Source organism: Pecten maximus, chromosome 10 (genome assembly GCF_902652985.1).
Source record: "Pecten maximus chromosome 10, xPecMax1.1, whole genome shotgun sequence".
In the NCBI taxonomy this organism is placed as follows: domain Eukaryota; kingdom Metazoa; phylum Mollusca; class Bivalvia; order Pectinida; family Pectinidae; genus Pecten; species Pecten maximus.
Window position 1 is genome coordinate 20,979,233 of NC_047024.1, and position 17,059 is coordinate 20,996,291.

Below are 17,059 nucleotides of genomic sequence, written 5' to 3' on the forward strand. Positions count from 1 at the left end.
TACTTTAAAAGTGATAATGATGAGTAAGTATAATTTATAGGTAGTTATGTTGGAGTTGCCTTGTTGATTCACATACCATATCTGACCTAATAAGGGTATGCCAATAATTAATGACGGTCAGGGTTGCTTGGTATAATTAACTCTGGCTGCTGTGGAAAGGAACTCCCAATCTTTCCCATCTGCAACAGTCACAGTAAAAAATGACAGTCAGCAGATGAATTATGTACAGATAGTTCTGACTTCTTGAAATACATTTTCTCGATCTCTAAATATAATATATACTGTTTGCCTCTCGTTAAGTTGTTTAGAATCTGGTATACAAAATGGCTGACATCCATGCATGTGGTTTTCTGTAACAGCTATGATGCCTCTGCTGTGTTTTATATGTGTATTCAAAAACCATAATTTGACATCTATATATCATATAATTTTGTAATTCAAAATTTTGTCTATAGTGACACTTTTACCTTGCAGATTCACTTTGAGTAAGAAGAACATTAAACCGTTTCATCTGGATGAAACAGAGATGAACAAGATTGAAAGTATGTGTAGATTTGTCAATTAAGCATACAATTTTAAGATATTTGTGACAAAGTATTTGGTCTGTTACTCTATTTAACAGTTTATTGTTATGTGAATAATTGCAGAAAAGTTTTTAATGTTAATGGCATCTTGCAGTATGTTTTAAAGGTATGTTTTGCAATAAATGTATATTCCACATCGCAAAAGTACAGAAGAAAACATTATGACATATCTTTATTTTTTTTTTTTTCAGAAAAAGTAAAACCGAAGTTTCAAAATGCATTTCTAAGTGACTATGAGTGGTTTGACTGATGTTGTGGGTCCTTTCATGTCATACGTTAAATCTGTGATTGGATTATATTTGCGGCAAATGTGTTAGAAATATTGTATGCTGATAATTTTGAAAATAAGTGTCTCATTTAATCGAAAAATGAATCTTTAAAAAAACATATGAACACATATATATATATGTGTGTGTAATAAGCTAATTTGATGTTCAATTATGTTTTCAGGGAATAATCTTGGGCAATGCCGCAACCGAATAGCATGACTTACCTATTTTGAACATCGTCGGATTGAAATGACATCACAATATACTTTTTTCTTCTTCTTTTTCTTCATTATTAATGAAGAATTCTGTTAACACGGCGTTCCACTAACACACAAATATAGAATGAATAGCCGTGTGGTTCTTGTAATGACGCAAGTCGCATTTATTTTAAAACGAAACGGTTCAAAATGTCAATTCTGTTTTGATTAAAATGATTATAGTAGGCCAGAACTCTTGTGTCAATAAGCAAGTGGAAACAATCAGAAATACAAAAAGGACGATGCCTTTTTTTTCAAACCACATACCAGATGTATTGACTCTTTTCAAGTGATTCGAAAACACGCGATGGAATTAAGTTTACAAAATCGCGATAACTTGTTTCAAGTCAACATAATAACGTTACAAATACAATATCGAAGGAATGCGGAATACCTGTTTTGTCTTCTTTCTTCCACAGGTGTTTTGTCATCTCCGGGAACAGCTCGTCCACGACCTTTCAACGGGCTAATTCATCACATCGTGATGCAGTTCATTTTGTGTTTGGCGATCAATTATAATCTATAACCCAAATGCTCAAATTTACTTACCTAAATTAATTAATGTGTTTAGTCTTAAGTAGAAGAAATGTTAGAATCCCATGTCCAGTGTCGTACGATGGAATATTTTTGATTCAAATACACATACGTACGTATAAATTTTAAATAGATGCATGCGTTTTAAAGAGTTTATTTATAGATTTTTAAAGAATGTATCGGATGTAAAGTTGAAAGCAGGCTTATTTAATATTTCAGTTAAATAACTTTTAATACAGTGTATGTTAAGTCGACGCATATCCTTTTCGATCATTTATCTATTGACAGAATCCTTCAACACGTATTGTGTTAAACGTGATATAAATATGCCTAGTCTTATCTACTTTGTAGGTGCCGGAAGACTCATCACATGGAACATTTTCTTCCTTACCTATATAATAAGAATATCTTTAATGAGTTTCAGAGAGCATACGATGCTCATCACTGTTGTTTTATCACGCTAATTATTATAGTTTTGATTTGTTTCCCAAATTACATTATTATTCTAAAATTTTCATATATTTTTTTAATTTCGTGACGTGGTGACATATGGGAGTTTTATTATAATTTATATAGTGTAAAATTCACCGTTGGAAATAAGCATTAATAAACGCTTGGGTTATTCCATCTATTACTAACCACATATACATCATAAATGATGAATTTCGAACGACTTATCGTAAATCATATACAAAATATATAGCAGAGCAAGCACGCAAATAAATATTTGGTTCAAAAATCAAGGCAATATGCCTTGTTGATTTTGTGTCATTACATCCTGTGTCATGTAAATATTTTAACCGCAACATACAATGAAAATAAATAATAATACATAATAAAACTTATCTATGCCAAATACGCACATGAACAGTTTGTGAAATACACGTATATAGATATAGACGGAGGCCAGTCTGATAACTTCACTACAAGCCACGTAGCTTCTTCACACCGGAGGCTTTTAAAAGCTTTCAAATCATTCAAAGTTGAAGAAACAGAAAAAGTGACTGATTTCCTCAATCTCACGTCAACACCCAGGCTGTTAAACAAATCGTCCCTTTCATGATTTTAAGATAAAGTAATAGAAAGAGTATACTATCAGCCGTATAATGAATTAGCCAAAATTGAATTGAGCAGATATGGGGGTCAAAGTGATCGGACACTGTCAGTATTTACCCGATTTTGTCTTGCCCTACATAGCATTAACTTTGATGAACTGTCTCTTTGAAGTGTGCCCAATATTGATAAATTAAGCGGCGATGTTGGACATACTAACACACGTTATTTGTCTTCTGGCTATCAGTGTGTATGTTACTGATCGATGAATATTACGATATGGGTATGGTCTTGGACGTATATAAAGACTTTTGATAATAGCACTGTCCCATGTGCTAATATGGTGCAAAAGAAAACATTTGTGAAACTCGGTAGAGTTCGATAAAGAGATTGAGGAAGCAAGTATGTTCTCTAATCCATCAGACAAAATATTGTACGCTCTGTTGTCAGAAATAGTTGAGGGACGTGACAAATTGAAATTAGGAAAAACGTGCGGTCAGTATACAAAAACCCCAACAACAAGCCAAACGGTTTATCCTACGTTAGACAATCGCTATATCGTGTCGCCTTGGTGGGAAAATCTTGGAACTCTCATTAAAGGAATAAACGATGGTAATTTTTGTGCGGAAGACAAGTTCCTCGAGAATATGTTTATGTTGTTTAACTTCGTGGAAGGAAGTGTTGAGGAAGGAAAAGTTCGCAATATCTTGACCTACAAAGACATATATTATTCAATAAACGAAGTTAATTTGTCTGTAATTAATGCATCTTCGATGAGGACGTAGAATCACCTTCACAGACTCACAACTGTTAGTAATAGTATACGAAATATCGGAATCGGGAGAGAGTAGTAAATCAACAGACATCGGATAAAGAACTTTCTTGACTTAACAATATTGATCGTCGAATGAGAGAAGAAATTATCAAACGTAATAGACACTGCAAATCGGCACCTGGTAAGTGAACTAGGCGATGAAATACGCGGTCTACGCAAAAAGTAAAAGATAAGACAATGAATGCATTGGAACACCAAGTACATTCGATCGTATTTACAAATATTTTACAATGGGTACCAATGCAGATGTAAATGCAGGCAACAAGCAAACAGAAGTTTCGGCCCAACCCGACCCCGCCACGCATGACAACTTCCGTAGTGGGAGAGCGACCGATTCAATCATAGAGCCTCTACCTATCTATATAAAGACACTGAAATCGACGAATCCTTGTATATTACACACAACAATGGCCGTTATGAAGATGTTGATCCAAAAGAAAATCGAGAAAAACAGACGGAATTAATGACTACTATGCATCGGCAGAATACCCAACGCTTGGAGTCAAATGAGAAGACAAGGAAATCTTCATACATATTCCGAAGTGTTCGGCGTAGACCTAGGAGCAAAAAGCTTCTAATGTAGCGCAATACCTTAGATGTTTCTTCAGATAAAAAAAATTGAACTTTGTAAAGGCACAACGGCGGTTAGAGAAGTGAAAGTTACTTTGATGCGCTTAATTAAGTTCTGGGACACAGACTATCCCTCCTCTACGACACACATTAATGTTCGCGAAGATAATTACGCAATGGCAACTGATCCATCCATCTGGCCGGACGGCCAAGGATATGGGGAAGATAAGCGTGGTAGTCGATCTAACAGTCAATATTGATGGCGCTGAATTGTGTGTTGTTTTTTCCCGTTCTTACTTATATTTGTCGTGAAGCTTCTTACGTTGATCACTCGAGGGGTAATGTACGGCACCCTTTTACTAATCAAGCTTCTTCGTGACACGGATATTGCAATCATTACGGAACATCGTTCACCGCCAGTACAGCTTAACTTTCTCAACAGTATTGACCGTAGTTCGGTTTTGTTCGGACAGAGTGATGCACGTATCCCTATAGACTTAACACTAAGAAGGCACCTGAAAGGGGTTGGTGGAATTGCGATTCTATGGAAGAGACACTTGAAGGTATCGCCCCTCTTGAATGAAGAGAATGACTGTATAATAGGGATAACAGTGCAACCGATGGGCAAGTCGTTTATGTATACATTCGGGATATTGATGCCGTCGACCAATCCATCTATGGTCCTTTACTGAGAAACAATGAATGACTGATGTATACCAATGGTATAGCGAGCAAGGCCATGTCGCTATTCTCGACGACTTAAATGGACGTATATCTACGGTTTGGTGAAAAGAACTGCTACGAGGCATACGACAGTGGAAAACTTCATGAGGCTTTTAATATGGAAAACAATTTTATTTATGTGCATTCACAACAGTGGTGATGTGATTTACCTATCAGGACGGTTCGATTAGTTCTTTGATTGACAACATTTTATTAGGAGTACATGATATAGATAATGTGAATGCTGTGTTTTACACACATACAATATTCTTAATGCGTCGGATCATCTGTCTGTGTCCTTAAAATTATGTTGTGCTTCAGAAAACATAGAAGCATTTTGTCGTCAAAGGCCGTTAAATTGAGAAAAGTGTCCCCCGAGCAAAGTCTCTACATCGTTATTAACTTAAGTTACGAATTGTCAAAGACAGGTAAAATAAAATATTAATCAGCAAAACAAGACTGAGACTCTGCATGTGGGTATAAGACGTGTGATGGCGGACGTAACCAAACTGACCTGGGTTCGACAACAGGTCGGACTTGAACAGATGTGACCAATCCCAATAAAACGAGGTTTTCTTGTTACTGCGGTTTCTCCCCATATTAAGATTATCTGCAAACTACCATCTGTGCAAACAAAGTCGATTGATATGTGGATATAACGTGTTTTATATTTGCTGTTTAACAAGTTTAATATTTTAATGCCTCATCTATATTCGAGATGACATGATTTTTGTGCCAAGAACAAAACACAGTAGAGCGGTCCTCTTTATTTTCTACTACATGTTTTGGGCATAAGTAAGACAGATAATCCGTGACGAATCATGTACTTTTGAGACAGGCGTGCGAATAAGCTGTCATTAAAAAGATAAATGACAATGTGATTCACGTTTTAAAACCACCTATAGGCTTTAAATGATAAATGGTTGTAATTATTTGCATTTGCTTTCCTATAAAACCCGAGATGTTTATTACAGTCAACAACGGATGCAGTAATGCTTAAGATGAACAAACAACTTGTTACCACGATGATCTTGGTGTGTTTTATTCTTGTTTGTCTAGGAATTATGTTTGTCGATGGTAAGTCTCGTTATGAAATGTACAGAAATATATCGAATCAATATGGAATCATTCTGATAATTGAAAGTTTTCAGTTGTAAAGTTTCACATTAGATAGGAATAATATAATGAATAGTGATTGGATAATGTTCAATGACTGCTGACTCATTGTCTCTGAATAAGAGTGTGTATACATGTACATTGCGTGAATTCTTAATATTAATGTGTTATTGAGTCGTATTATAGTAAGCTTGGCCATATTACACAGGACAACTGGGATGCGTATGTAGGAGACGTTGTTCACCGTTGGAGACTAACGTTATGGACTGTTTTTCCGGAGATACCACTTTTAAGATGTGTTGTCATCCCTGGTATGTAATAACAAACACTGCCACATATATTGCCACATATATCGCCTTCATTAGTATGATTTGTTTATACAACTAATGCTAGGAAACGACATTCGTCCAAAGGCTGGATTTTTGGCTAATATGTCGGGGTCGAATGTGTGTAATTGAGCGTTTGGTCCCTTTGATTTACAACGAAACATGATTTCAATGTTCCTTGAATTAAATTGCATAGATGCTGTCGTTTATGATCCTCAATATCGAATTGTTTTACCAAAAGATTTGCTCTCAAGGCTTTGTTTAAAATATAAATGATCTTTTAGCATTCGATTTGTTATAACAGCAACTTCAATATGGGATAAAAACGATGTATTTCAATGCTTTTGTTTCTTTCTGGTTTGAGTGATGCTGTGTGGCATTTCATGATATCATTAGTTAGATATGTAATAGGATTGTATTGCTGTATTATAAATATTTTATGTTCATAACTATATACATTTTACATCCTATTTCTAACGGGAACATCAACATTGGAAAATAAAAACATCTAACATTATAAAGCATATGAACACAAATGTGTGATAAGCTAATGTAATGTAAAATTTGATTTCAGGAATTGATGATAAGATCTTGGGAAATGCCGCAACAGAATATCATGGATTACCAAATGTGTATACGATCGGATTGAAATAGCATCATTATATACGTTAATTAATGAAGAATTCTCTAAACGCGACGTTCCATCAACAAACAAATATGAAAGTTATTGACTTGTGGTGCTTGAAGTGACGAAAGTTGCATTTATTTAAAAACAAAACGGTCAAAAGATCAATTCAGTTTCGGTTATAATCAATAAAAGCAAGTGGAATCAACAACAAGAAGTAAAAACCCCCAAAACGACGATGCCTTTAATTCAAATTCAAATAGTATATGTATTGACTCTTTTCAAGTGATTCGAAAACACGCGATGGAATTAATTTTGCAAAATCGCGATTACTTGTGTCAAATCAACATAATAACATTACAAATAAAATATCGAAGGAATACGGAATACCTGTTTTGTCCTTTTTCTGTATTTTGTCACCTTAGGGAATATCTAGTCCACGACCTTTCAAGGGGCTAATCCATCACATTATGATGCAGTTCATTTTATGTTTTGACGTTAATCTGTAACGTAAATGTCAATGCGAGATTTATACACCTAAATTCTGTTCTGTTTCTAGACTTAAGCAGACGATGCGTTAAAGTTCCATTTTCTGTGTCTTATGATTGACCATTTTGATACAAATACACATTGTATGTACATACAAAAGTGAAAAAGATGCATGCGTTTGAAAGAGTTTATTTACTGATTTTTTTAAAGAATGTCTCTCATGTACTGTTGAAAGGAGGCTTATTTATCTTTCAGTTACAACACTTTTTAATGCATTGTATGTTTAGTCGACACATTTGCATGCTTTCTATCATGCATTTGTTTACACAACCCTTGCACACGTCTTTGTGTTTAACGGGATCTAAATATTTTAATGAGTTTTAGAGAACTTGCTTTGGCCATCACTGTTGAATTGACCGGAACAGCGCACAAGTGTATCTCGTCATACAGCTAAATACAACGTGTGCCACCAAGTCAAACATATCACATTAATTATCATACCTTCGGTTTGTTATTGTAATATCCTTATATAGATGTATATGGAGGCTAATTTGAGTAATTCATTACAAGCTACGTAGAAATTTTACACCAGAGATTTTTTAAATTTTTATTTCAATCATTCAAAAGTGCAATAAGAGCAAAGGTTATAGATTCCCTCGTTCAGACGTCAGCACCCCAGGCTATTTAAAACAACTCGAGCCATTCATGATTTTAAGATGAATTGATAAAAAAAACAGTATACTATAAGCCGTATAATGGATTAGCCGAAGGTCAAAATTTTAAAGATACAGAACGAAGGTCAATAAATATAAAAAAAGAGGCTGAACAGGTGTAAAAATAACTGTATAAAATTGATATATATATATATGTGTGTGTGTGTGTAGGTGTGTGGGTGTGTGTGTGTGTGTGTGTGTGTGTTTGTTTGTTTTTTGTTTTTTTTTCTGTGTAATTGATCACTGGCAAATAACCAGCTGGGTACGTTTCTTTTGACATAATACATTCCTTAAACTCTTATGAAATTACATTCGAGTGGCACATTAACAATATACAATAATTTCAAAAAACGAGATATTATATAGAGGATTACTCCCTGTGTCATAAAAAAAGAAGTTTAGATATTTTTTTTTAGATTTTTTTTATTTATTTATTTTTTTCATTTACAGACTGACTCTCTTTATTATCAGTTTCACGACTCTTCAATGTAAGAACTGTGAAGTGACATAATTTTTCACTGTTATATAAAAAGATAGAAGCTGTCTCTTTCAGTAACCGTGTATATATCAATATGTCAGTTATACCAGTAACCAGCGGTGAAAACGTAACTTATGTAAGTGAATTAAATCTTACCATGCAAATTTATTTTCGAAGCCAATAAGATCCATGCTATATGTACAGATTCTTAACTCGTTCTCCACTTTGTATTTTGTATAGCTGTTGTTCACGTATATTACGATTGTGTATATAATATGTCCAATGGGCAATATGGCACACAGTTAATAAAGGAATTGAAATTGAATAGAGGTAATACATTTATTTCCGGTATTTTGTCCATTTCGGATCAGTCCCAGGTTTCCAGAGATTTTTTCATGCATATTTCACAAAGAAAATGATAAATGTTTTTATCTCTGCTTTTTAGGCTAGAAGTCGGCTTTACACAAAATAGAAACGCAATATTGATGCGAATCTATATTTTTACGAGCATCTTCTCCCATTGGTTAAGGATATAACACATGTTGGTATGATGTTAAATTATAATTTTAATAGTATTGAACGCACAGTACGTGTTTGTAATGAATTTAAAAGTGGTATCATTACCTTCACTAAAAGTGGAGCTCAACTATGTGCGTTAAATCCTCTATCTATCGGTTAAATAATTAAATCAAAAGTTTAAGTTTCGGCACTTTATGGGTGTGAATTGTGGTGTCTACCAAAAAGTTGAATTTCAATGCTAGCAAGATCACAGCGTTTTATTTTAAAATCTATTCAAGGGTTTCTTGGATGATGGAGTAGGTTAGAAGCGTATATAGATACTAAGTAATTCTTGTTCTTGGTAGATCATGTAACCTAGAAAGAACTTGTGTATCATATCTTGTATTTTTACTCGATTATTTATGGCATATACATGTATATGGAGACCAATATGTATAATAACGGTTTCCCTTCGTGCTGAGTGAGTGGCATGTCGTTTTTATCGATTAGTATAACGTACTATCATGTTTATCGGTTAGTCTTACCTACTCTATCATGTGTTTTATCATATAGTTTATGTAGCATGAGGACGAACGGCCGTGATTGAATAAACAACAGCACACGCCCTGAAGTATGCAAGTTCTTTATTAGAGAACACAACATGGCACACAATGTGGAATCTATAGTGGTCAGACAGATGTATTTCAAATAATGAAACAAAAATTACCTTTATCGGCAGTTCTCTGCGGCCACACTAAAATACCCTATGGCGTATTTTAGTGTGGCCCTTGAGAAGGACACGTTTTGGGACTGAATTTTTATTATCAAAGGTAATGCATTTTCAATGATGATTTGGTGATAAACCTTCGGGAACTAGACAAAATGCATAATCAGACAAATGAGTACTTAGAGCAGAACAGTATATATCTTGGAAGAAACAGGAGTTCAAAATGTTGACTGGGGTGAAAATCTTCTGTGATTGCAGACATCCTAGATCTAGTACTTGTTAGACAATTAAAACTAATTGTGTAACCAGATAACTAATATTATGGTATAATGGGGTTTGTAATGTTTAGTAGTATGTCTGCATGTTTACAGAAAAAAATATTTTTAATATCAAATAAATAAATAAATGAATAAAATAGTTAGGTATTCCGGATATCCGTATCGCGCCCCTCTGCTGTTTATACATGTATATTATCACTTTCATTTTCCATAAATAGGACAGTCTATATCGACTGTTGTAGATATCAACTGTTGTCCAAATTTGATTTGTCAAAAGTGATAAATCAAATGCTTTTCTGCTTCAACAGTATTAAGCTAACTATGCTTGTGCCTCGACCAGGTGAGGCCATAAAGGATTACCATGAATTACATTAGCTGCAATTTGCATGTATTGTAGCCTGAGTTTCCTGATCTGGCCCTGGCACCATGTCTGTAGGGCCAGAGCGCACTACTATAAGAAAACGTGGAATTATCCGACACCGTTTGCCGTTTGGTGTCGCTAAGAATTTGGTGCAAATACAATCAAATCGTGTGTGACACAACACCTACCATACATATATGGATAAATGAGATATTTATTTACCCCAGAACACCCATTTAGTCCCATCTAGGTCTTTTATTCCGTCCATATAGACCCCTCGCTTTACGCTAGTCAAAATTTCCAAGATTAACCAAGAGTCCAAGCAGAGGTCCCTAGTAAGAGACCTACGTGTATATGTGGGCAGGATATTTTTTATTGCTCTTAACTATTGTATTTGCTTTTACACTAACATACACATCTAACATCATCTAAAAGATAATTTAAAAAGTTACATCAGAGACTTGTATATCAGGTATATATGTCTTGGTTACATTGATGTCAGCTAGGGTAAATCGATTGCTTATCACTGCATCATTGAAAAATCACTTTTTAGGTACATCAACTTTGTAACTATCCCCAGTGGGCAATTTATATGGTATTGCTAGCTCATCGATTTATGAGAGTTAGATTGTTGATAAGTTACTTTTTCACTGACTTCAGTTATCATGTCTGTCACTGACCATAGCTCTCATCATAATATGTATTCTACTTTTCTATACCCAGGTCCCTCATCTACTATGACTGACCCCACACGAAGTACAATATTGGTGTATCTGGGGGAGGGCGCATGTGAAGAGAATGCTGAAGTCGTGGTAGAGACTCTAAAGAGACATCTGAATGAGAAGGATTATGTCTTTAAGTACATCTCCCCGGAGGAGACTATTGAAGGTGAGCTCATGTTTATTATATTTCATTAAAATGTATTTCTGATACCATTAAATGATGTGAAAAATAATGTAAAAAAGTGAGTGTCTATTCGAGAACCATTTGACATTCATGTTCCCCAATTAATAAATTCATATGGTGTGACAAGTCATCCTGAGAACCATCTTCATATACATCCCCAATTAACTGTGAACTAGCAATATGTGTGTCCTATAAAAATCAGAATTTGAAACTACATGTATATTTAGAGAGCTCTACAGCTGGTTTTCCTTTTCTGCCACAAATTGCACAATGTCTACATGTATTTTCAAAAAGGATTTAAGTATACCTAATGGAGAATTATATAGGTATAATTATTCATGATCATAATCATTGTCCAATTACATGAACTAAAGCAGTAGAAGACTAGAGAGTGGGGGAGTTAGAACGAAAATTTGAGCTAAACAGCTATACTTTTACTGTGTACTGTAAAAAGAAACCTTAAGCGAGAAACTCAAACTTAAACACCGTTTAAAGTGATAATTAGTTCACAATAATCTTCTTAACAGTGTATTCTTTGGTTCAATTTTCATGAATTATTTTTCGTAGGAAACTGGAAAAAGTCAACAGCCCTGTATGTGATCGGTGGAGGGTATGACCTCGGGTATATCCACGCCCTTGGGGATAAAGGGACACTTCAGGTTCAACAGTATGTCCAGGAAGGAGGAGCCTATCTAGGGCTCTGTGCAGGATCTTACTTTGGATGCGACTACATAGAATTTGATAAGAAAGGACCCCAGGAAGTTTGTGGGGAAAGGATCCTTAAATTTTTCCCAGGTGAGGAAATTGGATGAAAATAATGAAAAATATTAAAATATAGGTAAAAGGCCAACTGTATGCAGTATGCAGTAGTTGACTAGTATATCATTTTTAAGAGGAAAGTATTAAGGTCAAGGTAGGCGTCTTTTAATGTGGGGGATGGGGGTTTGTGTTAGGGGATAGGGATTGGAAGGAGGGAAGTATAAAGGTCAAGGTAGCGTCTTTTGAGGTAGGGGGAGTGGTGTTGGTATGAGGGAATGTATTGAGGAACATTGAGCCTTCAAATCCATGAAATTAGGACTAACCTCTGTGATGTTTGGTTTTCAGGTTTATGCGTTGGTCCGGTGTGGGGTCCTTACAATTATGGCAGTGAGAGTGGAGCCAGAGCCGCCCTGGTGGACTACTATGACAAGGGGACCCAACTCTCTCCAACCACACTCCGAGCCTATTTCAATGGTGGGGGCATGTTTCTCTTTTATGCGGACCAGTTCCTATCTGTCAAACGTATTCCTGATCAAGTTTTAAAGAAGCACTGCAAAGAATCTTTTAAAAAGGAGCAATCTAGTAAAAAGGAAATTGTTGAGAGTAAACAAAAGGAATCGGGACTGAAAGATTTTAGTGATACGGAGCCTGAGTTTTGTGAGGAATATGGACCTGAAGATTTGACACACACACTAGGAGTGCATAGAACAGAGGGAGAGAAAGGGAATGCATTTTGTGATATAGGTACAGATTTATCAAAATTGCCAATAGAACCAAATGCCAAAAGATCAAAAATCGACCACAAGAAAAGTGAAGTCGCATCTCATACCAAACATGAATCAGATGGTAGCATGAAGGAGAAATCAGTCACAAGACAAGTAAGATCACTGAATAAGAATGTGGAGGTACTAGCTGTGTACCGTGAGATTGAGGGTCAGCCAGCAGCTATTGTCAAGTGTCATGTAGGCAAGGGTGTCGCTATTCTCAGTAGTCCACACATTGAATATGACAGCAACAGTCTGAATGCAGAGGACAAGGATATTAAAAAACTTATTCCACATCTTGTAAATTCAGACACTCATGAGCATAAATGTTTTAGATCCATGCTCAGTCACCTTGGCTTGACTCTGAGTTACTGAGGTTGGATCAGCATAGTTACACCTAGACTACATTTCACTCGGAGTTTCTAGATTAAGGCTTGGTTGACTCTTAAAGAGTCATTAGATTGATCAGCGTGTTGCTGTGATAGTTGACTCTGAGTCACTTTGGTCAGAACATCATAGTTACACCTTGACTACATGGGTAGTTTGACTGAGTTTCTTGATCAAGGCTTGGTTGACTCTTAAAGAGTCATTATTTCAAGACTGATTGACTCCGAGTCTCTAAGGTCAGATCAGCATTGTTACATTTAGACTACATGGGGTTTTTGACTCTGAGTCCCTAGATCAAGGCTTGGTTGACTCTTGAGTCATTAGACTGATCAGTGTGTTGCTGTTGTAGATCATGACTAACTTGACTCTTGAGTGACTAGATTGGTCATTCATTTAACTTGGTTAATAGCTACTACATCATTAATATTGATTCCAACTCAGTATTTTTGTTTGTGTCTTGAACCTGATTAAGAAAGTTCTCTAAAGATAAATACTGTTACCAGTACCGTATTTACCCAGAAAACCCCCATACCTAGTCATATTTAAGCCTACCCATAGCTATTGTAGTTTGGTTATAATGCCAACAGATGCATTTTATTATCCTATACTCAAGCCCCACCCTTACTTTGTGTTAAAATATTTTATGTAAGCTGCCAGGAAATAGATCGGGATATTTACATAAAATTTGTTTTGTATCTCAAGGCAAACCATGCACCATAAGATTTTGTCTTGCACAATGTGATATTTTTTTGAAAGATAACTTCTTTTTTTTATTCATTTACAATTTATTTTTCAGTATTTTATTTTTCACTCACTTGCCATATCAGAGAACAAATTCTTATATTGGCTTTAGAACTGGCTGGTAATCTCGGTTAGATAATGGTAAACATATCTTGTGTAGCCCTGCAAAATGCAGCACAGCTGTTAAAGAACATTAACATCAGAACAGAAAACAAGTGAATGTTTTCCTTATAGAAATTATTCTAGTCGTCCTGTCATTTTTGTATACGAATTGCTAACCAATTGTTGGTTGAGAACAAATTATGACAGAAATTCATGAATGAATAAGTTGAATTATTTAGAAATATGTGATCCAGTTTGCACAGTAATTTAGTAAGTTTACATGCATGTGATATATATGTGTGATGTAAGCGAGTTTAAAACGTTGAAGTTTTCGTGTGAAATAAGAACTGAACAAATTGTTTAAAAAGAACGGATTTACTGTGTCTTTGGAACATTTGTACATTACATTTAATTTTCTTTTTTTTTTAAATTTCAAGTTGAAGATTCAAGATTATATTGACAAATGGGTGAGATAAGCAACATTTCTATGGGTTCTATTACATTGCATCCATCCTCTTCCCCAGTAAATGGCGGGGTGTGTTTATGGGGAACAGGAAGGCTTTTTAGGTTTATTATGGTAGTACTATTGTAGATGATACATTCATTCAGATGTTATTTGTTTCAAAAAATTAAATAGTATAATATATTCTTGTTATGTTTAATTTATAATTTAACAAAAGTATGTAATCAAGATAATTATGTTGGCATTAATTTATTTGTATGCAATTCTTACTTTGTTTACTGATATAAAAATATTTCATGAGGATTTGTGTTTTTTTTATTACTGTATTATTATTATACGTGTAATTATTATTTGTTTTTGCAGTGCTGTTTTTGCTATTTCTTTGTGGGATCTGTTTAATCTTGCTCAAAGATATATTACAAGATATGTTGTTTTTTTTAATGTGTCAGTGTGAAGTGTATATATATAATGCAGATAGCAAGAAAAAAATTGAATGAATATAAAGTATTTTGTTATAGATATGATAAGTAGAGTGTGGTGTGAAGTATATTATAATGTAGAGAGTAAGTAAATTTTGTATGGATGTTAAGTAAGTTGTTATAGATATAAGTAGAGTATGGTGTGAAGTATATTATAATGTAGAGAGTAAGTAAATTTTGTATGGATGTTAAGTAAGTTGTTATAGATATAAGTAGAGTGTGGTGTGAAGTATATTATAATGTAGGGAGTAAGTAAATTTTGTATGGATGTTACGTAAGTTGTTATAGATCTGATAAGTAGAGTATGGTGTGAAGTATATTATAATGTAGGGAGTAAGTAAATTTTGTATGGATGTTACGTAAGTTGTTATAGATCTGATAAGTAGAGTATGGTGTGAAGTATATTATAATGTAGGGAGTAAGTAAATTTTGTATGGATGTTCAGTATGTTGTTATAGATATGATAAATAGAGTATGGCGTTAAGTATATTATAATGTAGAGAGTAAGTTAATTTTGTATGGCTATAAAGTACATGTATAGTGTTATAGACATGAAGTAGAGTGTGGTGTGGTATAAGGGGCTGAGATATGTTTTGTGTGGGTCGAATTAAAAAAAAAAAGAACCTCAGTGTTTATTTACCTGTCAAATTAATGGGAGTATTATGGTATGGCGACATCCATCTATTTTGTGTAAACTATTCTTTGTCCAGTGAGTAAACATCGTCCCTGTGAAAATAACTGGCTATATCAGTAATATTGTGTTATGAATGTATAGTGTATTGGTGTGAATGTGTGAGTATGGCACTTTGATAGGAACACTGTTATGGTATTATGACAGTATTGTACACGTTGTCCACTAAATAACATTTAGAGTTGATTCCAAAACAAGGTACATATTTATGTGTGTAATGACATCACTACTTTTTGCTATGTACACATGTTTTGATGATGTCATAATTCATAATTGACTGTGATGTTGACAGCTTGCCATGGAGCCAAAACATGTCAGCTATTGGCTAGAATAAAAACAAAAGAATCTCCTATCTTTGTGTTGTCTTCTCTCCTTCAGTCCATCGGTCATAGGTCATATACACAAATGATGGGACTACTTGTGAATGATTTTATAGTGTCGTCACACTGAAATGCCACACCTGGACATGATAGCATGATACCCCACCCCAATAACATAATGCTAATGACTGGCAAATCAGTCCTTACTGCCTGGTTGTTTTAAAAGCCAATCATCAAGCAAAGAGTACTAATTGCATTTTTAGCACACTTGCACAAAGGACAAGTGAGTGTGCCTTGGTGTGGTGTCCATATGTCCAACATCACCATTTCCCTTTAAATAATTGATTCTCAATTAACTATATATAAGAGCCCTAGGTTTATGATATTAGGCCAGTAGGATGAAGGGCTACATTTTTTTCAAATAAATCACATCAACCTTCCTTTAAGGTCACAGGGTCAAATGTAGCACGAAAGGATGAAGCGCTTCTAACTGAACGACCTTGACCTACTTTCAGGGTCGCTTGTGTCATATTTGTTTTTATTCAAAAATCTAATAACTCTTCTCATTAACCAAGAACCCTAGTTTCATAACATCTCGTTAGTAGCATGCTCGGATGAAGGGCCTCCAAGTTTGTTAAATTGAATAACATTTACCTCCTTTCTATGTCCCTGTCTTTGGGATGGAACCCAATGACATGGGCAAATGGTCTATCCTTAGGTCAAAAGTGAGGTGTTTTCAAGATAGGCTTTATCAAAGAAACAAGTTGTAAGGAAGTAAGAGGGAAATGCACATATCCCAGAGTTTGTAATGGGAAAAACTCCTCCTCTAGAAATACTTATACAATTTGAACATTGTTGGCATAATGGCAAATTATATTTCATAATTGGAGTCAACAAAGAGAGGGTATTTAAATCATAAATGAATACCAAAGATCTTTTTTACAAACTCACAATGGTGAAAATGTTACTGAATAGAAACGATTTTGGGAACGAATGGCATTTTCTTTGATA

General features: G+C 34.7%; 1 protein-coding gene and 1 long non-coding RNA gene across 2 annotated transcripts; both read left to right on the forward strand.

Moving 5' to 3' along the window:
* Positions 1-5,786: 5,786 nt before the first annotated feature.
* On the forward strand, positions 5,787-7,279 carry LOC117336196. Its single transcript, XR_004534546.1, has 3 exons — positions 5,787-5,902; positions 6,150-6,252; positions 6,842-7,279. It is a non-coding gene; the product is annotated as an uncharacterized LOC117336196 (long non-coding RNA).
* Positions 7,280-9,859: 2,580 nt separating this feature from the next.
* Positions 9,860-15,553, forward strand: LOC117336193 (biotin--protein ligase-like). Its single transcript, XM_033896646.1, has 4 exons — positions 9,860-9,900; positions 11,160-11,324; positions 11,910-12,137; positions 12,447-15,553. Exons 2-4 carry the CDS (start codon positions 11,174-11,176, stop codon positions 13,238-13,240), a joined length of 1,173 nt encoding a protein of 390 aa, XP_033752537.1. The 5' UTR covers positions 9,860-9,900; positions 11,160-11,173; the 3' UTR covers positions 13,241-15,553.
* Positions 15,554-17,059: the final 1,506 nt, after the last annotated feature.